Source organism: Sus scrofa, chromosome 12 (assembly GCF_054392235.1).
Source record: "Sus scrofa isolate SSC_HxYL_T2T_F1_AM1 chromosome 12, Sscrofa_HxYL_maternal_Yorkshire_Landrace_v2.0, whole genome shotgun sequence".
In the NCBI taxonomy this organism is placed as follows: Eukaryota; Metazoa; Chordata; class Mammalia; order Artiodactyla; family Suidae; genus Sus; species Sus scrofa.
The window spans coordinates 809,988-837,940 of NC_139394.1; the positions used below are offsets into that span (position 1 = coordinate 809,988).

The following is a 27,953-nucleotide window of genomic DNA, read 5'->3' on the forward strand; positions in this document are numbered from 1 at the left end:
CTGCCGGCGGAAGGGGTCCAGGCGAGGGGCTCTGGGCCCTGGGCTGCTGCCAGAGGCAGGGGGCAAGGAGCGGGGGGAGGTGCCTGGCCGGGTGCGTCAGTGGATCGGGAGAACGCGGTCCCTACCCCTAGGGCTGCGCAGGCCCGCCCCCAGGCCCCGCCCCGCGGTCGCGATCGCCCCGCCCCGGCCGTCGCTTGGAGCCGCGGCCCCGCCCCGCCGGGTTGCTAGGGGAAGTGACGTCACAGCGCGATGGCGGCGGCTCCTTCAGGCCCCTGAAGGGGGATTTAGGCCCGGGAGATCCGAGTCCATCCGCGGCGGGGAGAGGGCGAACGGGGTTGGCGGAGGCCGGAGCAGGGGCGGCGGCGCCCGGACTGTCCCATCCGCCCCGTATTGAGGCGCTGGGAGCGGCAGGGCGGCCGGAAAGCGATGGTGAAAGCGGGGCCGTGAGGGGGGCGGAGCCGGCAGCCGGACCCGCAGTAGCGGCAGCAGCGGCGCCGCCTCCCCGAGCTCAGACCCAGGAAGCGGCCGGGAGGGCAGGAGCGAGCCGGGCCGCCGCCGCCATGGAGCTCAGAGTGGGGAACAGGTACCGGCTGGGCCGGAAGATCGGCAGCGGGTCCTTCGGAGACATCTATCTCGGTGAGGCGCCCCTCCCCCCGGGCGCGGCCCCCAAACCGGCGCCCGGCCGCCGGGCTCCGCTCCGGCCGCCGCCCCGGCGACCCCGCCCCCGGCGGCCGGACCCCTGACTCGCCCCGGGGCCCTCACGGCTCGCGCCGCTCAGCTCCCCGGGCGGGAGCCTGCGGCCCCCCCGACCCGCGCCCCGGGGCAGCCGCCCCAGCCTGCCCGCGGCCTCCGGGACGGCCGGCGACCCCGCAGGCGACAAAGCGGTCGGCGGGCGTGCGGGCCCGCGTCCTGCGCGCTGCGGCCGGGCACGAGACGAGGCGAGGCTTGCGCGCTGCCCCTGGCGGTGCCCAGCCCCTCCGGCCGCGGAGCGCAGGTGCAGCGCGGGGCCGCGCGGGGGGCCCGTCGGGCGGTGGTGGGGTACGTGTTGCGCCTCCAAGTTGCAGCCTCTGTCCCTGGCCGTCAACCAGAACGACGCTCAGGCGACCCAGGACGAAGTCAGCGTTTAGGCGTGGGCTGAAGTAGAGGCAGGTCGAGTGGCGCAGCGCTACCCGGAGCTTGTCCTTTGCTGCGAAAGTTCTCGGGGTAGACGGGAAAACCTGGGGTTAGAATGTCCCGGATTGTTTGAGGTCTCCAGCGCAAGAAGGCTCGGATACACCCGTGTGCTAGAGGGTGGGCTTGGATCTTAAAGTTGGAAGTTTAAACAGAACTCAGCGGCATTCCTCGGAGGAACTGTGGGCCACTCGCTGCCACCCCCGCGTCGGGGCTGCCCAGCCCGGCACGCCTGCTGTGCGGCGGGACTGTCGTTGCGCAAGTTCGGGGTAAACATGCGCCGGTGGCGCAGCCCGCCCCGGGGCTTCCGTTCGGCTGCTGCGCTTGTCGCCGAGGGTCCCTGATGCTCCTGGTTATGCCTTTCAGATGGTCCCAAGTGTGCGAGCTCCCCGCCCCATCCTGGGCTCTCGTTACCTGGAGCGGGTGCGCGACCTCGGTGGGCTGGTGTGTAAGAGGAGCCCCCACTGAGGGAGTTGGGAACTGCTTTTGGTACCCTTACCCCACAGGGTACCTGTCCCTCCAGCATGTGCGCTGCTCTCCAAGTAGGATACACTTCAGAGACACTTGCATTTTACTACTTAAATATTTATGTCCAGTCGTCGGGAGCTGCCTTCTCAGCAGGGTTTTGGAGGCGAAGCGCTGGGTAAATGCAAGCTGTTTGCCTTATTTATAGAACAATAGATTTTGGCAAAAGTTTTAACCTAGGATCTAGGAGCTGTACTCCAGAACCGATCCATTAGCCGCCTTTCCACAGATAAGAAAAAGATATTTTGAAGCTTTTTGTTCTCCTTTCTGAGACTTTGCCAGACGGCTGCTTTCCGAAGCTGCTTTTGGACGCTCAAGTGGAGGAATGTTGTGACCAAGACATTCACCAATATGGGAGCTTCGTGGGAGACACCGAAGGCCTGTCCCCAGCTGTGTCCTCCGGGCCTCACCTTGTGATGGACGCACCGGTGGTGCTTGATACAGATCGGGCTTGCCGGCCTCAGAGGGGTCTGTCCTCAGTCTCCTCCACCTTGACTCTAAGAGGGCCGGACCTGAGGCTCGGGAACCCCCGTCAGGCGCGCCGTGAGGCCCACCTATTGGAGTAGACTTTGACTGACTTGTGTGGCGTTCGCACAACTGATTTATTTTCTGTCACCGTTGGCTCTTGTCCCATATGGTGGTCCCTTCAGGCTGCCTGCGACCCCACAGAAGAGCCGCAAAGTGGTCTTGTTAGATTAAGATGTAGCGGGAAGGCGGGTCTGAGGAAGCTCACATATACTGTGGTTAAGGGTGGAAGAGGGCAGATCCGCCACGAAGACCACGTGATGGAGTGAGTTGTCTATATCACGGGTGTTTTCTGTTTGTTAGGAGACTAATTAGGTAAGGAATTGGGTCCTCATCTTAAAAATCAGTATGTTCTCCGTATCCTGGCGTGACAGTTAAAACCACGCCTAGTACTGTCCCTTCGCCCTAGTGTCAGAAGGCTCCTGACTCCTCCAGGTAGGTTCACCTTGTCTTTAGGCCTGGGGTTTGGGGTCCTGAATTTCCACCTGAGACTTTCTGGTGCTTTCAGGTATTTGAGGTGGGAGGAAAGAAAGCTTGTTCAGCTTGCCAAGTGCCTCCTGGACCCAGAAAGCCCAGTGTTGCCCTCCCTTCTCAGCGGCCTGCTGTGCTGACGTGGGCAAGCGGCACTGTGCCCTGCCAGCTTGTTCCAGTCCTTCCCAAACACGTGAGCCCCTATTCTTAGGGAACTGTTCTCCCCCCGCCCCCCGTCACGATTGGCGGGATGGAGGTTTCCTTCCTACCAGTTCTTGGCACTTGGGCTCGCGCCTTTCGCTCCATCAGTTCACTGGGGATGGCCTCTCCTGTCCAGATGTTACCCAGCCGGACTGTGTCTGTGGCTTCATCACGGACACAGGTGCCTGTTGGGAAGGAAGGAAAGCTTAGTACTCGCTGACGGTGCTTCTCTGCAGTGGACCTAGCTGGATGTCTGGCACGTAGTAGGGCTTCTGAAGTGCTGGCCGGCTGGCTGTCAGAAGAGGAGAGCAGTTAGCTGCCTGCATGCTCAGCTTGAGCTTTCGTCGTTTTCTGTCTGTGTTCTCAGGGTGGTTTCTGGTGAGAAGTCACCAGACTCTGTCAGCTGTCTCGTCAGTGGTTGCCCTGCGAGAATGACCTTTGCCCTGCTGTTCAGAGGCCTCTCCCTGTTTCTTCGCGATAAGACAGGCGTCCGTGGGAGTTACCTTTCTGTCCCAGGACAGGGTCCTGCTGGGGGTTAAGTTCAGGTAATTTACCATCTGCCTTTGCGCAGCTTGAGAGATGGAATTTTGTCTTCCTAGGACCAGCCTTAGCCTGTGTCTGACGTAGCCGGACGTCTCTGCTTAGTGAGGAGGACTCCTGTGTGACTGGCACTGGAGCTGCACGGCAGAGCTGAGGTTGTTGCGAGATAAACACGCCCCGTGAGTCAATGTGACATGCTCCGAATCTGGCCTCCAGAGCTTCGTGGTGTCTTGGGGATTTTTGTTCCCCATGTAGAAGTACTTCTAAAAGTTACCTGTGGTGAAGGACTGGGTTTTGTAATTTCTGATGTTACAGACCGGCACTTTTGTAAAATAAAGTCTTGTCGCAGTGTCACGTTGCTGTCAGCTCCTGGGTGCTTCCTGGCTGTCCTCTGTGTGTCCCCATGTGGGCTGGTGGCGGCTTGAGGAGTAGACATGGGGCAGCGCAACCAGTGGAGCATATGGGCTGCTTTCAGCCAAGGGAGCTGGGACAGGACTGCAGGGCTGGGGACTGGTGGACCTCAGTTTTGCTTAGTGGTCTCTGATGTTTGGTTTGCATGGGAGGCACAGAACTTGAAGCTCTGCTGCTTCACCCAGTGGGGGAAGACCTCTCAAAAAAGGCAGCCTTTAGTGTTGTGCTGCCCTTGAGTCTGTTTGGCAGGGAACCCTTGTCCACCTCCTCTCTGAGTCATCAGACTCAGGGCAACCTTCACATCTGTGGTCCTGGAAGAGGCTGGCGGTGTTGCTGGTGTGATCCTGCGGGAGGCTGACCCTGTTGCTGGTGTGATCCTGCGGGAGGCTGACCCTGTTGCTGGTGTGGTCCTGTGGGAGGCTGGCCCTGTTGCTGGTGTGGTCCTGCGGGAGGCTGGCCCTGTTGCTGGTGTGGTCCTGGGGGAGGCTGGCCGTGTTGCTGGTGTGGTCCTGGAGGAGGCTGGCGGTGTTGCTGGTGTGGTCCTGGAGGAGGCTGGCCCTGTTGCTGGTGTGATCCTGGAGGAGGCTGGCCCTGTTGCTGGTGTGGTCCTGCGGGAGGCTGGCCCTGTTGCTGGTGTGGTCCTGGAGGAGGCTGGCCCTGTTGCTGGTGTGGTCCTGGAGGAGGCTGGCCCTGTTGCTGGTGTGATCCTGGAGGAGGCTGGCCGTGTTGCTGGTGTGGTCCTGGAGGAGGCTGGCCCTGTTGCTGGTGTGGTCCTGGAGGAGGCTGGCCGTGTTGCTGGTGTGATCCTGTGGGAGGCTGGCCCTGTTGCTGGTGTGGTCCTGGAGGAGGCTGGCCCTGTTGCTGGTGTGGTCCTGGAGGAGGCTGGCCCTGTTGCTGGTGTGATCCTGGAGGAGGCTGGCCGTGTTGCTGGTGTGGTCCTGGAGGAGGCTGGCGGTGTTGCTGGTGTGGTCCTGGAGGAGGCTGGCCGTGTTGCTGGTGTGATCCTGTGGGAGGCTGGCCGTGTTGCTGGTGTGATCCTGGAGGAGGCTGGCCGTGTTGCTGGTGTGGTCCTGGAGGAGGCTGGCCGTGTTGCTGGTGTGGTCCTGGGGGAGGCTGGCCCTGTTGCTGGTGTGGTCCTGGAGGAGGCTGGCCCTGTTGCTGGTGTGGTCCTGGAGGAGGCTGGCCCTGTTGCTGGTGTGATCCTGGAGGAGGCTGGCCCTGTTGCTGGTGTGATCCTGGAGGAGGCTGGCCCTGTTGCTGGTGTGGTCCTGGAGGAGGCTGGCCCTGTTGCTGGTGTGGTCCTGGAGGAGGCTGGCCCTGTTGCTGGTGTGATCCTGGAGGAGGCTGGCCCTGTTGCTGGTGTGATCCTGGAGGAGGCTGGCCCTGTTGCTGGTGTGATCCTGGAGGAGGCTGGCCCTGTTGCTGGTGTGGTCCTGGAGGAGGCTGGCCGTGTTGCTGGTGTGGTCCTGGAGGAGGCTGGCCGTGTTGCTGGTGTGGTCCTGGAGGAGGCTGGCCCTGTTGCTGGTGTGATCCTGTGGGAGGCTGGCCCTGTTGCTGGTGTGGTCCTGGAGGAGGCTGGCCCTGTTGCTGGTGTGATCCTGGAGGAGGCTGGCCGTGTTGCTGGTGTGGTCCTGGAGGAGGCTGGCCCTGTTGCTGGTGTGGTCCTGGAGGAGGCTGGCCCTGTTGCTGGTGTGGTCCTGGAGGAGGCTGGCCCTGTTGCTGGTGTGGTCCTGGAGGAGGCTGGCCCTGTTGCTGGTGTGATCCTGGAGGAGGCTGGCCCTGTTGCTGGTGTGGTCCTGGAGGAGGCTGGCCCTGTTGCTGGTGTGATCCTGTGGGAGGCTGGCCGTGTTGCTGGTGTGGTCCTGGAGGAGGCTGGCCGTGTTGCTGGTGTGATCCTGGAGGAGGCTGGCCGTGTTGCTGGTGTGATCCTGTGGGAGGCTGGCCCTGTTGCTGGTGTGGTCCTGTGGGAGGCTGGCCGTGTTGCTGGTGTGGTCCTGGAGGAGGCTGGCCCTGTTGCTGGTGTGATCCTGGAGGAGGCTGGCCGTGTTGCTGGTGTGGTCCTGGAGGAGGCTGGCCGTGTTGCTGGTGTGGTCCTGGAGGAGGCTGGCCGTGTTGCTGGTGTGATCCTGTGGGAGGCTGGCCCTGTTGCTGGTGTGGTCCTGTGGGAGGCTGGCCGTGTTGCTGGTGTGATCCTGTGGGAGGCTGGCCCTGTTGCTGGTGTGGTCCTGGAGGAGGCTGGCCCTGTTGCTGGTGTGGTCCTGGAGGAGGCTGGCGGTGTTGCTGGTGTGATCCTGCGGGAGGCTGGCCCTGTTGCTGGTGTGGTCCTGGAGGAGGCTGGCCGTGTTGCTGGTGTGGTCCTGGAGGAGGCTGGCCCTGTTGCTGGTGTGGTCCTGGAGGAGGCTGGCCCTGTTGCTGGTGTGGTCCTGGAGGAGGCTGGCCCTGTTGCTGGTGTGGTCCTGTGGGAGGCTGGCCGTGTTGCTGGTGTGATCCTGTGGGAGGCTGGCCCTGTTGCTGGTGTGGTCCTGTGGGAGGCTGGCCGTGTTGCTGGTGTGATCCTGCAGGAGGCTGGCCCTGTTGCTGGTGTGATCCTGCAGGAAGCTGGCCCTGTTGCTGGTGTGGTCCTGGAGGAGGCTGGCCGTGTTGCTGGTGTGGTCCTGGAGGAGGCTGGCTGTGTTGCTGGTGTGGTCCTGGAGGAGGCTGGCCGTGTTGCTGGTGTGGTCCTGGAGGAGGCTGGCCCTGTTGCTGGTGTGGTCCTGCAGGAGGCTGGCGGTGTTGCTGGTGTGGTCCTGGAGGAGGCTGGCCCTGTTGCTGGTGTGATCCTGTGGGAGGCTGGCCCTGTTGCTGGTGTGGTCCTGGAGGAGGCTGGCGGTGTTGCTGGTGTGGTCCTGGAGGAGGCTGGCCGTGTTGCTGGTGTGATCCTGTGGGAGGCTGGCCCTGTTGCTGGTGTGGTCCTGGAGGAGGCTGGCCGTGTTGCTGGTGTGGTCCTGGAGGAGGCTGGCCGTGTTGCTGGTGTGGTCCTGGGGGAGGCTGGCCCTGTTGCTGGTGTGGTCCTGGAGGAGGCTGGCCCTGTTGCTGGTGTGATCCTGGAGGAGGCTGGCCCTGTTGCTGGTGTGGTCCTGGAGGAGGCTGGCCCTGTTGCTGGTGTGATCCTGTGGGAGGCTGGCCGTGTTGCTGGTGTGGTCCTGGAGGAGGCTGGCCGTGTTGCTGGTGTGATCCTGGAGGAGGCTGGCCGTGTTGCTGGTGTGATCCTGTGGGAGGCTGGCCCTGTTGCTGGTGTGGTCCTGTGGGAGGCTGGCCGTGTTGCTGGTGTGGTCCTGGAGGAGGCTGGCCCTGTTGCTGGTGTGGTCCTGCGGGAGGCTGGCCGTGTTGCTGGTGTGGTCCTGGAGGAGGCTGGCCCTGTTGCTGGTGTGGTCCTGGAGGAGGCTGGCGGTGTTGCTGGTGTGATCCTGCGGGAGGCTGGCCCTGTTGCTGGTGTGGTCCTGGAGGAGGCTGGCCGTGTTGCTGGTGTGGTCCTGTGGGAGGCTGGCCGTGTTGCTGGTGTGGTCCTGCGGGAGGCTGGCCGTGTTGCTGGTGTGGTCCTGGAGGAGGCTGGCCCTGTTGCTGGTGTGGTCCTGGAGGAGGCTGGCCGTGTTGCTGGTGTGATCCTGTGGGAGGCTGGCCGTGTTGCTGGTGTGATCCTGGAGGAGGCTGGCCCTGTTGCTGGTGTGGTCCTGCAGGAGGCTGGCCCTGTTGCTGGTGTGGTCCTGGAGGAGGCTGGCCGTGTTGCTGGTGTGGTCCTGTGGGAGGCTGGCCCTGTTGCTGGTGTGGTCCTGCGGGAGGATAGAATTCATATTGTTCCAGAGTTGCCTGTGGTCATTTGTCCCCAAGACTGTCAGTATTGCAGGGTTACTTCCAAACCTTAGCTTTGTCCGCTGCAGTATGGTGGAGCTAGACGCGTTCTTAGCCTTCTCAGAGATGCTAGTTCTGTAGGTAGCCTGTGCGGGCCCAGGCTGTCTTGTCATTGAGGACCTGCCTCCTAGCAAGGGTGACAGTGCCAGCGAAGTTGGAGGAGCAGGAGTGCTCTCAGCAGAGGCTTCACTGCTCCTGCCCTGGGGGGCGGGGAGTTGCTGATGTAACTCGTGAGATGAGTCAGCCGTTCCTCCTGGGCTTCCGAGTTCAGTGCAGGGCTCCAGTCCTCACAGGAACTCTGCGTTCATTTTTCATCTGCACGGTACACTTTATGATGAAGTCGTTTCTCTTGATAGACTGTCCCAACCTCAGGCAGGAAGAACAAAATGTATTACCTGTCTTTCTTCTGAGTGCCCAGGAGTCTCTGTGGAATGGTGGTGGGAGTTCTTCAGTCAAGCATGGTCACTGGCAGTGACCAGGTGGTGCCTACCCCCCCGGAACCCCAGCATCGGGGACCAGTTTGGGATCCAGGTGGGCTAGGAGTGGTCACATATCGTCAGCGAGCTGAGCAGACGAGGGGAGAATGCCTCCCTGTCCTTCCTCGGCACTTACTGGGTTTGTGACTCAGCTGACAGCTCTCCTGCAGGTCTTGTTGCTCTAATGCCTGCCGAGTTCTCTCTGCCTTTTGTCCAGGAGTCTCCGAGTGCTTTGTCACCATCACCCACTCACCCCACAAGTCCCTCAGGACGCAGACTGCAGGTCTCCCCACCGAAGACAGGTGGCAAGAGAAACTGAGTCGCCCAGGACCGGCGGGGTTGCTTTGCCCCGCAGCACGGGTCTCCCTGAGCAGGCCGTGTCTCGGCTTCCGTCTGGTTGCTGATCAGAGCGTTAATTCCTTCACACACAGCACTGCTAGCGGGAGGGATTAAAGTGCATGTACTCGGAGGAGCTGGCGAGGAAAGCAAGGGGGAGCGGGCTGAGCGCCGAGGCTGCTTTTCCCTCGGCTTCTGGAGGAAGGTCCTGCAGCGCAGCTTTGGGCCTCCACTGATGCCTGGAGGGTGGCGGGTGTCACGTGTGCTGGCCCTTACTGTAGTCAAGAAGAGGGTGGCTGAGCTCCCGTCATGGCACGGCGCCAGTGAACCTGACTGGGACCCATGGAGATTCAGGTTCGCTCCCTGGCCTTGCTCAGTGGGTTAAGGATCTGGCATTGCCGTGAGCTGTGGTGTAGGTCACAGACACGGCTCGGATCCCACGTTGCTGTGGCTGTGGTGTCGGCCGGCAGCTGTAGCTCCGACTCAGCCCCTAGTCTGGGAACCTCCATGTGCCGTGAGTGTGGCCCTAAAAAAAGCAAAAAAAAAAAAAAAAAAAGGTGAAAAGTAGGGTATTTTCCCACAGGGACATACCTGTCCTGACCACATCTGACAGCAGAGAGTGGGGTGCGCCTGTCACCCTGCAGCCTTCGTCTCTCCCGTGTGGGATGACTTGGGTTGGGTGGGGGACTCCAGATGGCTAATGCCTGTGATTTTCTTTCTTTGCCAAGGTACGGACATTGCTGCGGGAGAAGAAGTTGCCATCAAGCTTGAATGTGTCAAAACTAAGCACCCTCAGCTCCACATCGAGAGCAAAATCTACAAGATGATGCAGGGAGGAGGTACGGCTCGCCTGGTGGCAGCGAAGGCCAGGGCAGTACGGGTGTCGTGAGCTGCTTTGTGTGGGGCGGGGAACCGTTCACACCCTGAGCCCGTCCCATGGCTTCTTCAGACTCTGCCTGAGTCCGCGGACCCTCCGTCCTCAAAACGTCGTTTCGTGCTTTTCTCATAAACATCCCCTTGCTTGGTTTTTTGTTACGTGACTGTCTTTGGACACGGCCTGCGAGGACGCTGACCTGGAGGACGTCACTGGTTCTCCTGGGCCACCTCTGTCACGCCCTCGGCTTTGGGCCAGACCCTGCAGACTCTCCTGAGCGAGGGGCACGGCCTCAGCCACCCTGTCCAGCTCAGTTACTGCCCCCGCCCCAGGAACCCGCCTTGGGGCCCGAGGGTGCCTGAAGGCGGAGGGTGCCCAGCCTGAGGTCAGGGTGCTAGCCTTCTCTCAACTTTGGTTGTTTGGCTGGCGGAGCAGGAGGGGGTCTTGCTGGGGGTCTCAGAGTCCTGGGGATGCTGTAGCGTTTTGAAGGGTGTGCCCGGGCCACTCCTCAAGGAGCTCAGGAGGCCAGGGCGTGGCCCGGGGTGTCTCGGGCCTTCTCCGGGGTCAGGGCTTGCTGTGCGGAGGCGGGCCGTGCTGCTTCCTCTTTGGCAGCGCGTCCATCAGAAGCCCCCGTGGTGCCTTCCTGGCGGGCGTGGGGTGGGAGGGCTCTTGGCGCTTTGCCAGGGGAAAGCTTGGCTGCACGGGCCCTGTGGCCCTTCTGTCGGGGAGGAGGGGACTGGCGAAGCCACGTCTTGACATCTTTGCTCTGCGAAGGGGGTGAATGCGTGCTGCTCCCTGAAGCCAGCCTTTCTCTGTTGTCACCGCACAGGGTGTCTCTCCAGCCGCGGCTCGTCCTAGAGCAGCGCGGTCCTGCGGGGGCGCCGCGCACCGCAGCGGCCTCGTCCTGCGCCTCCTGTCCCGAGTCCCCGGGGCCAGAAGAGGCTGCGGGCTCTCGGGCGGCCTGTGGGGAGGCGACTCTTTGGCTCCCCTCGTGCCCGGGAGAGGTCGGTGGAGGACCCCACGGGTGTGTCGGCCCTCGGCGGGCTTCTCTGCGCAGCTGTCGGCGGAAGCGGTGACGTGGGCTGCGGCCCTCGGGGTGGGGAGGAGCCCGAGGCTGGACGTTGTGCTCCGAGGAGCAGCATTTCCGCGAGGCCGCGGAGGCCTGGCGTCGGAGTCCGGGCCGGGGGAGGGCGGGCGAGGGCCGGCGGCGCCGCTGTCACATCTCTCACTCGTGTGCCTGGTCCGCTCCCACGGTGGGGCCCAGACGCTTGCCGTCTTTTTATTTGGAAGCCTCGATGGCACCTAAGAACATGCGTGGCGTGGGGCTTCAAGGGCGGTGACACGGAGCGCGGAACGCCACCGGCGACCTGCCTCCCTTGTCTTTAGATTGTTGTCGCGCTCACCCTGCCGGAAGTCTGTCTTTCACAACCCGATGACGTGCTCCCCGAAGCCAGCCTTTCTCTGCTGACACAGCACAAGGTGTCCCTCCAGCCGTGCTGTTTACGTGGTTCTCAGGTTGAATCGGCAGACACTTCGTGAAAAACTACTCGCGTTCATGCCGAGTCCCCATGTTTGCATTGAAACCTCCCACAAGTCAGGTGGAGGCCTGTCCAGGCGGGCGCTGTCCCCCCTGCCCCCAGGTGTGTGTGGTGCCCTTGGCCCCGATGAGGGAAGAGGTGGCAAGTGGCAGCAGGCGGGGTGACCATTTCCTGTGCCGGGGCCGCGGGCCAGGGGCAGCTGGCGTCCGCGGCTGGCAAGACCCGTGCCTGGGAGCAGGGCCGCATCCCGGCCGCTGCTTCTCTAACCCCTGGCCCCGCGTGTCCTTCCAGTTGTCTCAGGTCACAGGGCGGCCGTCTGTATGGGTAGCAGCCCGTTCTTGCGTGTGGCTTCCTGGCCGTGTGCTGCCTGGGGCTGTGGCACGTGGTTTGCAGAGAGTCCACGTAGGACGAAGCAGGTGACCCAGCGTCCTCGTCCTCTGGCCGGAGTGCTGCGAGCAGAGCGCCTGGCCGGGCGTGTAGGTGCGGCCAGTGGCTGGAAGGAAGGAGCTGCTGTGACAGGCCGTCAGAGCGGGCGGGCGGTGGCCAGCCCCTGCCACTCGCCCCCCCAGTCCCCCCGCTTCCAAATAGACACAGTACGGTCTTGCTGGGTGCGTTCTGCGACCTTCCTTTTTGACTCGCTGTGCTCCTGAGGTGGGTCTGCGGTGACGCAGCTGTGCTTTGATGGTTTTCGTTGCTGTTACCGTGCTCCCTGGGCTGGGAGCCGAGGTTGGCGCTCAGCACTTTGCTCTTAAAGATGGGACCTGGATGACCCCGAGCCCACGTCTGCAGGTGCAGAACCCGAGAGTGCCCCTGTGTTTGCTGGAGCGGCCTGCAGGGTGGCACCGGGGCTTTGGGGAGCAGGGGTGCGTTCCAAGGGGGCGCTCGTTTACCCTCCCGCCTGCGCGGCATTGGGGCTCCTGTTGGATCCGCATCCTCTTCAGCCTCGCCGTTGCCCCCTCTCCAGCGTGGCCGGCGGTGTCCCAGCCAGGCCAGACGGCGTTTTCACGGGGTTGTTTTCAAGAGCGAGGATGGGAGAGCGAAGAAGTCGGAGTGCTCGTGCTCGTGCTCGTGCTCGTGACTAGGAGACCCCCGTCCATCGGCTTCTTCTCGGTCCCGACCCCACTTTCTGCCGGGGCCCCTGCTTCTCTCCCTGGGATCAGAGGTTAAGTAGGTTTGAGCAGCCTGAGTGTCACGAATCACGTCCAGGAATGGTCTTGGCTCAGGAGGCTGGCAGCAAGGAACGGAGTGTTTCTAGCTGCTTCCGTTTTTTGGCGCAGGCCACCTAAGGGTTGTGGAGACAGAGTTCCCATCATGGCTCAGCAGGCAACAGACCTGACTGGCATCCGTGGGGACACAGGTTCAATCCCTGGCCTTGCTCAGTGGGTTAAGAATCCGCCGTTGTCGTGAGCTGTGGTGTCGGTCGCAGATGAGGCTCAGATCTGGCGATGCTGGGACTGATGTCTGGCTGCTTTTCTTTCAGTACAGTAGGGAGTTTGCAAACAGTGGAAACCCTGGAAGAACTTGGGGAAAGACCCACACGCTGCACCGAGAGCGGCTGCGCCTCACCTCCTCTGCAGCCAGTGCTCACGGGGTCCCGCGCAGCCCTCGCAAACGGTGGGGCGGCAGAACCCGGTGTCAGCACGTCTGCCGCCTTCAGGTGCAGTGAGTCCAGCAGGCGAACCAAACCCTTTGTCCTTCAGCCGCCACACTGGCCACTGCTGCCATGGGCAGGACGCTGGCACCAGGTGCTACGGAGGAGCCCTCGCCTCTGGTCTCAGGACGCCGAGGGGAGAGAGCCACGCCTCGTTAAGCCTTAAGGATCTGGGTTCTTGCTTCCCGTGGCCACCCGGTAGCTCAGGGTGGGGGCACAGGACCCTGGTGAAGGGCCAGGGAGGGACACACGCCTGCCGGGGGAGGTGCAGGAAGGCTTCCAGCGCGGAGACAGCCTTCCCCGCCTGGCCTCCCCTGCCCCGTCCGAGCCACGTTTCCTGATCGTGCTCATTCCTGCCTTCTGGTAGGAGGCGCTCAGCTGGAGGGCAACAGAGTCAAAACCTGGCCTCCAGTGGAACGGTGGAGTTGGAGGGTTTCAGGAGGGCAGACGAGCCAGCTCTAATCGGCAGAGTGAGATGGTGCGGTAGACTCTGCTCTCCAAAAAATTGTCCTCCTCGGTGTCAAAACCCCAGAGTTGGTGCCTGCCGTGCTTTCCGGGAGCCACCGCCACCGCCGCTGGCCTGAGACTGAGGTACCCAGACGAGTTTCTGTCAAGAAAGGGATTGAAACGCGCAGATGGGTCGTTTGCAGAGGGCTAGTGCCGTTAGCACCCCGAAAAGGGACCCCAGGGAGCAGTAGGCCTGTGCTGCCGCAGGGCTGTAGCTGTTGGCCTGCCTCCCTTCGCCTCAGCCCGGCACCCCGCCCCGCCAGTGGGTCTGGAGGAGACCAGCGCGGCCCTGAGGGCCCCCCGAGAGAGCACTTTGCCTGGCCCTGCGCCTGGTCTTCTGTCGTTAGCGTGTAGCTTTTCCTTTTAGGAAAACGCCCGGCCTCTTTCCAAAGCTGGGGTTTGGGGTGGAGACGCCAGGAAACAAGCGGATGCGGGAGGGCTGTCCCCCACGCCCTCAGGCACTGGCACGAGCAGGGTCGGCGCCTGGCACCCCAGCTTTTTCCACTTCCTCCACCCCCTGTGGCTCAGTCCTGGTAGGGCAGGGGTGTGAGCTCCTGCTCCTGAAAGGAGGCCGGCTCACTGTGGGGTGAAGCCCTGGCAGAGGGGGCGCTTCTGGGGTAGGCCGGGGAAAAAGTGGGTTCCTTGGCACGCAGGTCTACACCTGCCCACAGCCGCCTCTGGCCTGTCTCCGTCCATCTCTGTACTCCTGACACAGAACACCCGCCAAGGTCGGTGGCTAGAGAGCTTCCAGGCCCTTGGCCGCCTTCCAAAAGGTCAGCTCTGCTGCCTCGTCCTCCGTGAAGCTCTGGACGCTCTCCGCGTGCGTCTGACCCTGGGGCTCAGACATCCGCTTGGAGGCCAGGCGTGGCCTCGGGTGCCGGCGGCTCTGCTGGCCGGAGAAGTCCAGAGGCCAGCGCGTCGTTCTTAAAATACTGTTTACAGCAGCGGAAGAATCCGTGGGGTATAGGTGTGACCTGTATATGGAAAATTTTAAGCTTCGTTGGAGGACGCTGACAAAGACTGGTCAACGGCAGCCGTTCTGTTCGTGGTCAGGGCACCGCGGCAAGATGCCGCCTCCCAGCGCTCCGGGGCTCCGGCCAAGGCCAGCAGGCCTCTTCCCACAGAGCAGGCTGAGAAGGGCCGAGTCGACGATGGCATGGATGCCACACGCCCACACACAACGCCTGGGCTGGTGACGACCCGGCACCCTGGTCATGGCTTCTAGTGTCACTTGCCACCACGAGGGGCCCAGGTGCCAGGTGGGGCAGGAAGAGCTGGCAAGTCACGTGGAAGGGACACAAGTGCTCCCAGGCCAGTGGGCGGGAGTCCAGAGGGGGGCGCGAGCCGGGGGCAGCGTCTTTCGGCCACGCTTGGGTCAGTTAGAGCCTCAGAGCGGTGAGGGGTGTGACACGGGGGCGACCTCACCCTTTCAGCGCTGATGGCCGTCCTCGCCAGAGCGGTCGGATGAGGAGAGGAAATAAAGGAGCCCGACTGGCGAGGAGGAGGTGAAGTCGTCCTGATCTGCAGGTGCCGTGAGGCGGCCTGTGGGAGAAACCCTGGAGGCCCCAGGCCGCCTGCCGGGACGGGTGGACGGGGCCGCAGGGCCGCAGCGGGCAAGGTCGACGGACATTTACACTCACAGCGAAGTGCCCGGGAGAGTCTGAAATACCTCGGGGTACACCTGCCCAAGGAGGCGGGAGAGTGACATGCGGAGAACCGTAAGATACCAGCAGAGGAACTTGTAGATGATGGAAAGAAATGGAAAGACCCCCCAGGCCCTGGGTTGGAAGAACTGCCGTTGACGCGGCCGCACTACCCAGGCCGCCTACGGACTGACGCTGCTGGAGACCACTGAGCAGCCGAGCTCTGCGGAGGCTCCGGCTGCGGACTCGGCGGACTCGGCTGTAGAGCGCGGGGGCGCCTTCAGAGACGTTGTGCAGAACTGCTCTTCCGTAAGCAGCCGCACTGGGCCCTGGAGGGACGTGCCGGTGCTGATAGTGGCCTTTGTTGTTCACCAAGCGGTGGCCTTGTCGTTGCCTGTGCCTGCTGCCCACTCATAGCCACACAGCACCTTCCTTAGTAAAGGGCGTGTGGCCTGAAGCCCAGGGCCTTGGTTCTGCGGAACAGGGCCTCCTGGTGCCGCACTTTCTCGTGGAAAGGGGTCTCGAGGGCTTCGCGATTCTGCCCACTCCCCCAGGACGCCCCGTTTCCCGGCAGCGCTGGACAGCGCGGCAGAGTGGTGCCCCCTTAGTTCGGTCCCTTTCAACTTCATGCTTGGCCTTTTTCACAGAATTAGAGCAAGTAGTCCCGAAACTTCTATGCGACAGGGTTCGCTTTGCTGTCAGTTGTCCTCTCATCTGGTCTCGGCTTTGCGTTTCCCCTTTTCTCGGCTTACTTTGGGTCGATGAAGTTTTCCCTTGGGTTTCAGGATGACTTTTGTGCTGAGCCCCTTTGTTGAATTCCTTCGCCCTGCCTGAGCCGACTCGGGGTGGTTGTCTTTGATGTGTCACCACCCACCCCCGAGTGCATGTGGGGTGCCTTTCCCACAGAGCCCTGTCTGCGGGGAGAAACCCACCCGCGTTTGGGTTTACTGCGGCATCATTTTTGTGGACGCCGTCGCATCTTTTAAATGTCAGTTGTCTTTATGTACTTGGGTTGCTACTCCCCCGGCCTCATCCCTTTGTGTAGGCGTGGAGTCCCGTAGCAGGGGTCACAGGGCGGGCCTGCTGGGGATTGACTGGTCACCTCCTCGGTCTGTGACTGTTGGATCTTAGCTCCGAGGTGTTTTTGCGGATGGCCAGTTCTGTGCCCAGCGCTGGGAAGGTCTTCCTCCACGGTGCCCTTTCTCTGGCTGCTTCCAGGGTGGTCTCTTTGTCCCTAGCTGCGAGCAGTTGGAGTGTCCCGTTCTGGGCTGGCGTCTGTGTCTCCCTCGGCTTCCCCTCCGTGTGCTCTCGGTTCCCTCCTCCCCTCTCCGTGGGGCTCCAGTTTCAGGTGGCAGGGTCCTGAGGCTGTCCTGTAGCTCTGAGCGCTTGTTGGCTTTTGCAGTGGCTTCTGTCGCTGTGCCTTCAAGTTAGGCGTCTCTTGCCCCGCAGTGTCTGACCTGCTGTTAATCACATCCTCCTGGACAGTGCAGTCTCGTCTCTGGGAGCTGAGGTGTGCATCTTCCACTTCGTCTCACGCGGGACACAGCTGTTGTTTATGGTAGCTTCCTCCTCTGCTGCCTCTGACACCTGAGTCTGTCTTCACGGGTCTTCTCCGCGTGGGTCCTGTTGGCCGCTTCCTGGCGTATCTGGTGTTCTTTGGGCGCAGCACTGAGGTTCCACGTCCTCAGCTCTGTGATGGGTTGGAGCTGCCCGGTTTGCCCCTCTGCTCGCTCAGGCAGGACTGGCGTGTCGCGTCTCCGTGGTGGTGTCGCTCGATGCCCACGGTCGTGTCGACTCGTGTCTTCTCCTGGTTATTGTGTGTGAACCTAAGTTGGGTCCCTTTGTCCATCTTGGCTGGACGGAGAGTCAGGATGGGCTCTCACGTAAGACACCAAAGAGCAGTAAAGGAGCGGGCCGAGACCTTGGAGCTCCCGTCGTGGCGCAGCGGAAAGGAGTCCGGCGAGGAGCCATGAGGTTGTGGATTCCATCCCTGGCCTCGCTCAGTGGGTTAGGGATCCCGCGTTGCTGTGGCTGCGGTGGAGGCCGGCGGCTACAGCTCCGATGTGACCCCTAGCCTGGGAACCTCCATGTGCCGGGGTGCGGCCCCCAAAAGCAAGAAAGAAAAGATCAGCACGTTCGTCTTCGTTGAAACCTAGCATCTCGGAGTTCTCATTGTGTCTCGGTGGTGAACAAACCCGACCAGCGTCCATGAGGACGTGGGGTCGATCCCTGGCCTCGCTCAGTGGGTTAGGGATCCAGGGTTGCTGTGAGCTGTGGTGTCGGTCGCAGATGTGGCTTGGATCCCACGTTACTGTGGCTGGGGCGTAGGCCGGTGGCTACAGCTCCGATTCAACCCCTAGCCTGGGAACCTCCACATGCCACCGGTGAGGCTGTAAAAGACAAAAAAAAAAAAAAAAAAAAAAAAGTAGCGTCTCTGTTCATCACAAGACCCAAAGAAAGTAAAAAACATCCATTAACAGAGAGAAGGTATTTATTTGCCTTTCATAAAAATGATAATAGTTGAGTATCCAGAATTTATAAAAGAACTGCTATAAATAAAAGACCCTGTGATAGAAAAAAATCATCAAAAGATATGACTAGACGTTTTGGAGAAGAGGAGACATACAGCCAGTAAATAATGAAAAAAGATGCAAACTGGGAGTTCGGTGAGAACCGTTTCACACCCACCCACCCGGCTGGTGGAAGTTAAGAGCTCTGATGAGATCCTGCCTGAGCTGGAACCTGTTCACTTCTGACCGGCTGTGAACGGGGTTGTTTTCAAAAGCAGTGTGACGTTATCTTGTGTAGTCAGACGATTTGTGCCCTGTGTTTCTCGGTACAAACCTGGGAGAACTAGGTAAGAACAGGGACTCACGCGTGGGACCTTTGACCAGTGGACACGCGTGAGAATGTCCTCTGCATCCTGTTTAATTATGAGAAACCGGGCCTGTGCTGTGCTCGCCGAGCAGGTGCGTGTGGCGCGTACACATCATCAAAGCCGGGGAAGGGCGCAGTCCCTCGTGGCCCTCGTCCAGGGGGTGGGAGGTGAAAGCGGACCCCGTCTGTGTTCACTAGGGTGCCACAGACTTCCTTGCATCGTGTGTATGCCTGTGTCATGTGTCAAAGGTATGTTTTTAAAACTATTTCATTTTTTGGCCGCACCTTTGGCATGTGGAAGTTTCCAGACCAGGGATGGAACCCGTGCCACAGCTGAATCCTTAACTGCAAAGCCAGGGAACTGCTGAAGTGTGTTGTTAAAGTACTTAATTTAAAAATAACAGGCGTTCCCATTGCGGCTCCGTGGGCTATGAACCCGACTGGTACCCATGAGGCTGCGGGTTTGATCCCTGGCCTCACACTCAGTGAGTTAAAGGGTCCGCCATCGCTGCGAGCGGTGTTGTAGGCCGGCAGCTGCGGTTCTGATTGGACCCCTGGCCTGGGAACTTTGATATGCCACAGGTGTGGCCCGGAAAAAAAAAGCCCAAAAATGAAAAACAAAAGGAAGCGTTTGTCCCATTGGTATCAGAACTAAAACTATTAGCGTCTTACAGTATCGGAAGGTAAGGCAGTGCTCAGAACGGGCAGCGCCTGCCACGAGGGGCCGCTAAGGAGCAGCCAAGGCTGGGACATGCTGTGCAGCAGGGTCCAGGACGTTGTTGGAGAGCGGGCCGCACGGATGGGAGACACTGAGCGCCTAAACGGGGAGAAGAGAACTCCCGAGACCCGCATGTCGGTGCTCTGCTCCGGGAGGGCACAGACCCCTTCCGTGTGGGCCGTGCCTGGTGACCTCCCCCCAGAGAGCAGGAGGACCACCGGGGGGCCCAGGGCACGTCCATGGCCATGAGTGGCCTTGAGAGCCCGGGCCCTGATGCGACGTGATGGGAAGGGCACTTTCCCCCGAACCCACATGCCCAGACTAACGACGGGGAGAAGACGGACACCAGCACAGGGCCATCTGCGAGCCCCTGCCCAGCCCTCCTCCAAACTGCCGGGCCCTTCACCCCAGGAAAGGCTGAGACCCTCCCAGCCGGGAGGAGCCCCAGGCGACGGGGGTCCAGGGGTCCGGGGTCCTGGAGCAGCAGGAGGGCGTGAGGTTGGAACTGAGGGGACCCAGAGAGTGTGTTGCTAATGACAGCACCACATGCGTGCCTTAGTTGTGACAGGTGCACCAGGCTGCTCTAGGATGTTGGCTCCGGGAAGCCGGGTGCTGGTGTGGGGGGAGCCCAGCCCCTCCCCCACTCCTCATCGAGGGGCTGGTGCAGTTGGTCACTGGTGCCAGCGCAGTGCCCCAGGGTGGTGGGGGCGGGCTGACGCTGGCTCTCTTGCAGTGGGCATCCCCACCATCCGGTGGTGTGGGGCCGAGGGCGACTACAACGTCATGGTCATGGAGCTGCTGGGGCCCAGCCTGGAGGACCTCTTCAACTTCTGCTCCAGGAAGTTCAGCCTCAAGACCGTCCTGCTGCTCGCTGACCAGATGGTGAGAGCGCCTTCTCAGGTCACACGCTGGGTCTGGCTCAACAGTGCAGGGCCTGCGAGCGCACGGGGAGGGCAGGAAGGGCTCGGGGCCCTCCAGGGCTTTGTGTCCACAGCACAGCTGTCACGTCAGGCTGCGGCTGCCCCCCTGTGAGAGCCCAGGACGGGGCCGGAGGGATCGGCTCGGTGCCCCCACACGTTTTTAAATTGGTGTAGGATGCTGGGGGGTTTTTTTTGGCTGTGCCTGCAGCATAGGGAAGTTCCTGGGCCAGGAACAGCGCCCAAGCTGCAGCTACAACCTGCACCACGTGGGTGCTTCCTTTGTGCCCCTTTCTGACGCCGAGGGCTGCGGAGTGTGGGCACCGGTCTCCTGTGGGGCCCCCTGGGCTTTGACCTGGCTCCCCCCCTCCCCGCAGATCAGCCGCATCGAGTACATCCACTCGAAGAACTTCATCCACCGGGACGTGAAGCCGGACAACTTCCTCATGGGGCTGGGCAAGAAGGGCAACCTGGTGTACATCATCGACTTCGGGCTGGCCAAGAAGTACCGGGACGCCCGCACCCACCAGCACATCCCCTACCGCGAGAACAAGAACCTCACCGGCACCGCGCGCTACGCCTCCATCAACACGCACCTCGGCATCGGTGAGGCCTCCAGGCCCGGGCCCTTCCCGGCTGGGGCGGGGCGGGCGCGGGCTGGCTCCCTGGCGGCCCCCGCGACGCTGTTGCCGCCCTTGCCGTCCGGGCTGAGAGCGCCTCCCGGCAGCACAGCAGGGGCGGCCTGTGCCGCGCAGGCCTGCGTGCCGCCCTGACCCTCGGCCCTCTTCCCAGAACAATCTCGGAGGGACGACCTGGAATCTCTGGGCTACGTGCTCATGTACTTCAACCTGGGCTCGCTGCCCTGGCAGGGCCTGAAGGCGGCCACCAAGCGCCAGAAGTACGAGCGCATCAGCGAGAAGAAGATGTCCACGCCCATCGAGGTGCTCTGCAAAGGCTACCCCTGTGAGTGTCCCGGGGACGGGGGGCGGGGCCCGAGGCTGGGGGGCGGGGCCCCGCCCACACCCCGTGAGTGTCCCAGGGACGGGGGCCGAGGCTGGGGGGCGGGGTCCCCCCACACCCCCGTGAGTGTCCCAGGGACGGGGGGCGGGGCCCGAGGCTGGGGGGCGGGGCCGCCCACACTCCGTGAGTGTCCCAGGGACGGGGGGCGGGGCCCGAGGCTGGGGGGCGGGGTCCCGCTCACACCCCCGTGAGTGTCCCAGGGACGGGGGGCGGGGCCCGAGGCTGGGGGGCGGGGCCCCGCCCACACCCCGTGAGTGTCCCAGGGACGGGGGGCGGGGCCCGAGGCTGGGGGGCGGGGCCGCCCACACCGTGAGTGTCCCAGGGACGGGGGGCGGGGCCCGAGGCTGGGGGGCGGGGTCCCGCTCACACCCCCGTGAGTGTCCCAGGGACGGGCCGAGGCCCTGCCCACACCCCTGCGCTGGGGCGGGACAGGGGCAGGTGGCCTCTGTCCCTAGAAGAAGGCTCCCCTGTCTTCCTAAGCCGTGCCTCCCGGGGCCCTTCGTTTTCGTCGGGCGCCCCCTGGGGAAGGTTCCCCCAATGAAGCCTAGGCTCCGCGGCACTGTTTTCTCAGCCTCTTTGCTCAGTGTGTGCCCGCGTTTCACGTCCGGCACGTGGCAGGCCTGCTCAGGGGTCCTGCTGACAGACGCCGTGCGGCCCTCGGTCGGGCCACAGCTGGTTACCCTGAGTTTCCCGTGTTTTGCAGCCGAGTTCGCCACGTACCTGAACTTCTGCCGTTCCCTGCGCTTTGATGACAAGCCTGACTACTCGTACCTGAGGCAGCTCTTCAGGAACCTGTTCCACCGCCAGGGCTTCTCCTACGACTACGTCTTTGACTGGAACATGCTCAAGTTTGTAAGTGTGCCACCCGCCACCGAGCCTTCCCCTCCCTCCTCGGACGCCACAGGGCGGGCTTCGGGTGGCGTCGCTGATGTGGGGAGCGCGAGGGCCTCCGAGACCAAGAAGGCCCTTCCAGGACAGCCAGGGCCACGGGGGTGTCTGTGGTGCAGGCCTGCCCCCTGAGGTCACTGTCGTCGTCGTCGTCCATCCTGGGGTGTGCAGCCGGTGGCCTGGGTGGCCGGGTCACTGGGGCGTGGCTGCCCCCCTGGGGTGAGGACCTGCCTCCTCCCCTGCGCGGCCTCCGAGGGGCGCCATGTGTTCCCGAGGCGGGAGCCTGGCTGCGTGAGCAGGAGCCGAGCAGGCTGGCGCTTTGGTGTTGCTCTGAGACAGGCCTCCTGTCGCTGAGTCTGTCGAATGCACTCGATCAGTCTTCGGGAAGCACTGCCGGCGTTCCAGTGTTTCATTCAAAGTTGGTTCTAAGTTTTTGGTTCTGCGCTTCAAGCCCAAGCAGGCACGTTTCTGGGGTGACGGAACCTGATGGGGACAGAACCTCCCCTTGAGGCCCCAGCGCAGGGCAGGCAGCCCCTTCCCGGGGCCTCAGGTGTGCAGTGCTCACCCCGGGATCAGGTGGAGGTGGCTGCAGCCTCCTGCAGTGGGGCCAGCGCCAGGCCTGGTCCGTGTCCCCTGGGAGCCAGGCCCCTCTGTCAGGGTGGCCGTCGGGACAGCCCCGGGGGAGGGGGGTGTGGGTGGCCCGGAGTTGCCACCGCGCTGGACCTCCTGCCAGAGCCGCTCTGCCACGGTCTGTTCTCCGGAAGATGATTTCGGACCTGCCGTCTGCACCGTGTTGGCACCGCTGGTCCCTGTTGTGCCCAGAGAGCTGCCTGTGCGGTTTGGACGGAAGGGCGTGGCTGCGCCAGGGGCGGCTCGGGAGCCGGGGGCTGCGAGGGCCGGCGGGAGTGCCCTTGACTAGGACGGGTGCCAGCACCGCACTTCCTCAGGTGCCCCCAGGCTTCCGGTTACACTTCACTGTTCCGGGAGCAGCCCGGCCGCCTCGTCACCTACGCGCCGCCGTGACCTTCGCCTGGGGCTCTGGGCTCGGGGCTTTGGCTGGAGCCCTCAGCCGACCAAGTGCTGCCTCTCCCTCCGGCTTCGCGGGCCCCGACTGTCGCGGGGCTGGGCCACCTCTGACCCAGGCTGGCTCCCGTCCCACAGGGCAGGGCCGCTGGGCGCCGCCGGTCCCGGCTTTGAGGAGGCGGCGGCTGGGGCTTTCTCTGCGCACCGGCGGGCCGGGCCGCCAGGTTCCGGGGGGGACCGCTGGGCTGCTGCGTGGCTGGCGACGGCTGCCCCGGCCCACGGACCCCCATGCCCGGCGTCGCTGGAGCAGTGGCTGAGAATCGCCGAGCCCAGTTCAGTCCTGGTCTCGCCCTCTTTCCTCGCAGGGAGCCAGCCGGGCAGCCGACGACGCCGAGCGGGAGCGCCGGGACCGAGAGGAGCGGCTGAGACACTCCCGCAACCCAGCCACCCGCGGCCTCCCCTCCACGGCCTCAGGCCGGCTGAGGGGGACCCAGGAGGCGGCCCCTCCCACCCCCCTCACCCCTACCTCACACACGGGTGAGTGTCCTGGCGCCCCAGCACGCGCCGCCACCCGCTTTGCCGGCGGCCGGCCCTCCGGCTCGCGTGTCGGTTGCTCCGGCCGCGCCAGCGTGTGACCTTGTAGGTCCCCATCCCCGTCGGTTGTTATCCCGAGGTGCCCGGGCGGCTGGTAGTGTCTGTTGGCGGGTGCTGGCCTCCTGAAGGGCTGCGTCCCCCCCCGGGAGCTCCGCGTTGTCGTCTCGCTCGTCTCGAGACTTGAGTCCTCCCCACCACCTACCCCTCCGTTCTCTTCCTCGCCCGTCGCCTCGGCCGCCCTCCCGCTGGACGCCTGGCTCCCAGGAGTCAGCTGGGTGCTGCCAGGGCCCCGACGCAGGGCCGGCCCAGAGTCCGGGTGCAACAGCGCTCCCAGCCCGACGCCGGCGCAGCCGTGGCCGCGGGTCCTCGTGAGACACGGCTCCCGAGGAGAGGCCCTCGCGGAGTGTGGGGCCGCGTCCTGAGGCCTCACGCTGCCCTGTCTCCCTCTCCTCCAGCGAACACCTCTCCTCGGCCCGTGTCCGGCATGGAAAGAGAGCGGAAAGTGAGTATGCGGCTGCACCGCGGGGCCCCCGTCAACATCTCCTCGTCCGACCTCACGGGCCGGCAAGATACCTCCCGCATGTCCACCTCACAGGTACGCGCCCGGCCGCCACCGGGCCCTGCGCTCTGCAGCCGCGTTGCGCGCCGGTCCTGCGGCCCCCGCAGTGGGCGACGGCCTCGGAGGCTTCCTGCTTTCCATCCTTCTCGTTCTCCCTCTTCGGAGCGTCTGAACTGCCGGGGACCTCGTGTCCCTCGCTGCCGTGGGGCCCTCGGTTGAGGGCCCCAGGGACGAGCTCTGGGGCCAGGCTGCGCCCTGGCTGTGCTGGGACGCCCGCTGGCGCCTCTTCTCTTGCGCCGTCTTCCCTGGGCGGACGCCCCCAGCCTGTGGGCGCCTGGTGTTGCAGCGCGCCTGGCCCAGCCTTCGAGCCTCTGTCCTCGCTCTTGTCAGCCGGGCGCTCCACCCCCGCGGAGAGCCCTTGTCGCCCGCCGGCAGTCACTGTAGGGCGTCCTAGGCGCCCGGCGCCATGTCTTCTCTAGCCACGCCCTGTGCCCACTCGCTCTGCTCGCTGTCCCTGCCCAGCAGCGCCACTCCTCGCCTGCGTGCTGGCAGGTCTTCTGCGCGTGGGTGGCAGGAGGCGGGCAGGGTGAAGAATGGTCCAGGTGGGCCTCTTCTCTGCTTCAGCCAGTGTCCCGTGGGGCCGGGGTCACCCCATGCTGTCTGCTGGGGGTAGCTTGTCGGTGAATTTGGCGGGTTGAGCGTGTTGATCTGGAGGCACAGGGCCTGTGCGAAGTGCCCAGAGCCTGGTTCTGCAGCGCCGGCTGGCCAGGCAAAGGGCGGGGTGTGCCCAGCAGAGGAGGTGCCCCGACCACGTTTTCTTAACTGCGTGAAGTAAACAGGGCACCTGTCGCTTGCTGGCACTTCTACTGGAAACGGGCTGCTGTTCGCCCATTAAGCTTCTCTCTGGCTGGAGACGCAGCTGGTCGGAATCATGGGGCACAGAGGCTCTGGTCAGGGGTTCGAGATCGGCCCCATGCGGCTCCCGGCCCCCAGCCATCCTGCCTCCCTCGGGACACAGAAAGGGCCTCCGGGTGTGTTCCCACGAGCCCTGGAATGCACGCCTCAGTGGCCTGGCACGGGCCCAGAGCGCCTCGGCTGGGACGAAGGAGGGCAGGCCTCGCTTTGGCTTTAACACAAGGAAGGATCAGGAAGCGCCAGGGGTTCAGGGGCGCCGGCGCCTCGGGTCTGCGACCACCTCTGCCGCCGGCTCCTTGGGCTTTGCTGCCCAGTCTCCCCGTGAGGGCCTGCCTCTGCTCTCTGTTCTCTCTCTGCTTTCCTACCAAGACGTGTGCCGTGGCTCTGAGGATGGGGCGCCTCCACTTTGTCCCTCTTCCCCCCGGGGTCTCCTTAGGACCTCTGCGTTGAGGGCACAGCCCCAGTCCCCTCCATCCAGGACGGCTCTATCCCTTGGCACTCTTGCTGGCAGGCGCCGTTCCTGGCCGCCAAGGGCCTCCGTGATCAGGGCTGTTCCAGGCTCGGTCTGGCTTCTTCCCCCAGAGATGCGAGCGGAGCAGGGGTGGTGACACAGGGGTGCAGGGTCGCAGTGGGCTGGGGTGGCCACTTCCCTAGCCGCCTCTGCCCCTTAGGGAGGAGGCCTGCTGATCTCAGCTGGGGGCGGGGGGACGTTGGCCTGTGTCCCTGGTCGTGGCTGGAGTGCCGCGGAGACGGCGGAGGGCTGCTGGCGGACGAGCCTGGCGGTGGCGTTTCTCTGAGAAGTGCCCCCTCCGTCCAGTGCTGTCGAGGGACACGATCCCGGCTCCTGGTGCCAGTCACTCGTGCGGACTGACTTGTGCGAATCCCTGCCTCCCCCGCCCCCCCGAGGCCCGGAGCCCGGTCTTCTTCCCCGCGTCCAGCCCTCGCGCGCCTGGGCCTCGGGGAGCCGTGGGTGTGAGAGCCGATGGAGGGGCCGCCGTCGAGGGTCCCGTCCTCTTACAGCCTGAGCCCTGGGGGCGGGCTCCGTGTCGGCAGGTCCAGGGACCACTCTTGAGAGGCCGCTCCGCGGGGAGAGGCCCGGCCGGGGGCCTGGTTCGCGCAGGCAGCGCTGGTGCAGGAGGAAGGAGGAGGGGCCTCCGTGCTGGTCCCGCCGCGAACCCTCCCCAACAGCTGTCTTTTCCCCCCACCTCAGAATAGCATTCCTTTCGAACACCACGGCAAGTAGCTGCACGGCTCCCGTCGGAAGGCAGCGCTGGGTGAGTGTGCGCAGGCCGGGTGGGGGGCTTGCATGCCAGGAGCCGCCAGCGGGCGAGGCCCCTGGCCCAGGTCTTCTCCTCAGGCGGATTCCGGGGCAGCTGTCCGCTGGCCCTTGGCACCGGCGTGGGGCGCGGGAGCCCGGTGGCGGCTCCCGTGGCCCCGAAGGCTGGTGTGGACGTGCGTCCCGTCGTGCTGGCAGAGGGCCGCAGGGGGAGGGGGGCCCCTGCGCTCTCGCTGCGGGAGACACTCCTGGTCTCGGCTGTCCCGGCTTTGTCATCTCTCTTCCTTAGCGTTGACCTCTGTCGTCCTCGTTTGCTTTTCTTTGCGAGCTCGGTCTCTGCCCAGCACCTCGTCCACGCGCTCGTTTGCATTAACCCATCAGCCACAGCCGCCTGCTCCCTGCCGTCGGTGCATGGCTGGGCGTCCACGCTGCTCCTCTCGGCAGCGACTCTTGTGGCTCCTCCTGGCTCTGTCTGCTGGGCGCTGCTCTCTGGGGGCGTCTCGGTGGGGAGTGCTCGTAGGTCTTGCCCGCCGGAGTCCCAGGGCCACCAGGGCCTGGGTCCTGTGTTCAGAGCAGCAGGCTCCTTTCCAGGAAGCGGCTGGGAGCAAGCGTCCCTTCTCCGCTCGGGCCCTGGTCTGATGACCGGCTCTCGGCCCCACGCCGCCGGGCTTCCTCGCCTGCATGGCTCTCCTTCCCTCCCCGTCTTCTGTCACTTTCTCTGCTGCACGTGTCCTGGCCTCAGAGGGACCTTCCGGAGCGGCTGGGGGTGCGCGTGCAGAGGGGCCAGGCGGTGTCTGTCCCCTGTGCCAGGGCACTGTCCCTGGTGGTGTGTCCAAGCCTGACCGGCTGCGTCCCTCAGGCCTCATGCTGACCTTCTCCTGTGCTTTGGCTCCGACAGATTGCCGGTCGGGTGGCTGCCAGCGGTCTCCAGTCCGCCGTGCACCGGTGAGAGCGCTCCTTTGGCTGAGGGCAGACATGCATGGCCGACCTACTCTGTTATAGTGACACGCCCCGGTCTAGAACCGAACCGTTACCACCGGGAGCTCTCCAGGCCACCCACCCAGCGACGCCCACGGGGAAACAAACACAAACCCAACCGGACAGACTGCACGCGCTGCCATCGCCAGGGGCTGCGCCGAGGCCCCGCGAGCTCGGTGGCAGCGGGGCTGGGAAGAAGAGAGACGAGCGCAGAGAGAATCAGACTCCCATCCAAGAGCCTCTTGGTCCGGTCCCTCGGGTGGCGGCGCGCCCGTGCCCCTGCCGAGTCTGCCGTAACCACCGACCTTCTACTCGGCTAAGACAGTTTTGTATCATTTTGCTAAAAATTATTGGCTTAAATCTGTGTAAAGAAACCTGTCTTTTTATTGTTTCTTTCCTGTCTGTTTTGCTGTCTGTAAAGAAATCCGAAGCAGACGCTGGCGTGGAGTCTGGGAGGGCAGGCCGGGCGCGGAGGAGCCCACGGGGCCTCCCGGTCTGTGTCTCGTGCTGTCTTGTGCGGGCCGCTTGGGAGCCTGGCACGTGTATACGCGTGTGTAAGTAACGTGTGTGTCCGTGTGTGCCTGTGTCTCGTGACCTCCCTGACCCTCCCTGCCATCCCCGTGGACTGAAGCGCCTGCTCACAGTGGACCCGCTGGGCACTCGAGTCGTCAGAGCGATTGGACAGTGCCGGCAACAGCGCGGGCGCAGCAGGTGCCTCCCGATTGAGCAGCCACGGCGAGGAGGAAGCTGAGCCTGGAGACGTGGGGCCCTCCTGGGGGCGGGGTGCTTGTTTCAGTGGCGGGTGCCTCCGCGCCTTTGCGTCTGGGAGGTTCTCTAAACAGACTGTCGGCGTTAATAGCGCAGACTGGTCTTCCGTCCGTGTTAGCATCCGGATGAATGGCCAAGGGCTGTGGCGTCCGCCCCGGATGCCAGCTTTGCCCAGGCCCAGGCAGGCCGGCGCATCCAGGGGGATCGGCTCTGAAGTGCCGCGAAGCAGGGGACTCTTGACAGCCTGACCACCCAGCAGGGCGAGGGTCTGGACGGGGGTGGGGGCCTGGGCAGCCAGGGGCCTGAAAGGCGTCCGTGTCCTGGGACACCCTGACTGCCGAGTGGCCGGCCCGGAGCACAGCCGTTTGCGTCTTTCCGAATCCCGAGCCGGCTGCTCCGTGTGTTGGGGCGCGGGCACTCGGCCGCGTGGGCTGAGACCCAGGAGGGTCAGCGCGAGCTGCCCAGTACCTTGCGCAGAGGGCGCCTGCCTTCCCGGGGAGGCATTGGCAGCTGCGGCCCTCGCCCCGCGCCGCGGCTGCAACGTCTGCATCGCCTGTGTGCCGGCGGCCGGTCCCTGCGCTGCGCTTCTGTTGGATCACTGTACCCGTGTCCACCCTCCGTGTAAATAATAAACTCGTGACCACTTCCACCTCTGCTCCCTGAC

General features: G+C 63.9%; 1 protein-coding gene across 2 annotated transcripts; it reads left to right on the forward strand.

Moving 5' to 3' along the window:
- The first annotated feature begins 504 nt into the window (after positions 1 to 504).
- On the forward strand, positions 505 to 27,952 carry CSNK1D (casein kinase 1 delta). 2 transcript variants are annotated; one of them, XM_021066360.2, is made up of 10 exons: positions 505 to 636; positions 9,272 to 9,382; positions 19,085 to 19,233; positions 19,646 to 19,874; positions 20,061 to 20,231; positions 20,992 to 21,140; positions 22,565 to 22,736; positions 23,249 to 23,388; positions 25,478 to 25,541; positions 26,442 to 27,952. In XM_021066360.2, the coding sequence occupies exons 1-9, from the start codon at positions 561 to 563 to the stop codon at positions 25,508 to 25,510; spliced, it is 1,230 nt and encodes a 409-aa protein (XP_020922019.1). In that variant the 5' UTR covers positions 505 to 560; the 3' UTR covers positions 25,511 to 25,541; positions 26,442 to 27,952. The 2 variants fall into 2 exon arrangements, with proteins under 2 accessions (XP_020922019.1, XP_020922017.1); XM_021066358.2 differs by lacking the exon at positions 25,478 to 25,541.
- The last annotated feature ends 1 nt before the right edge of the window (position 27,953 follows it).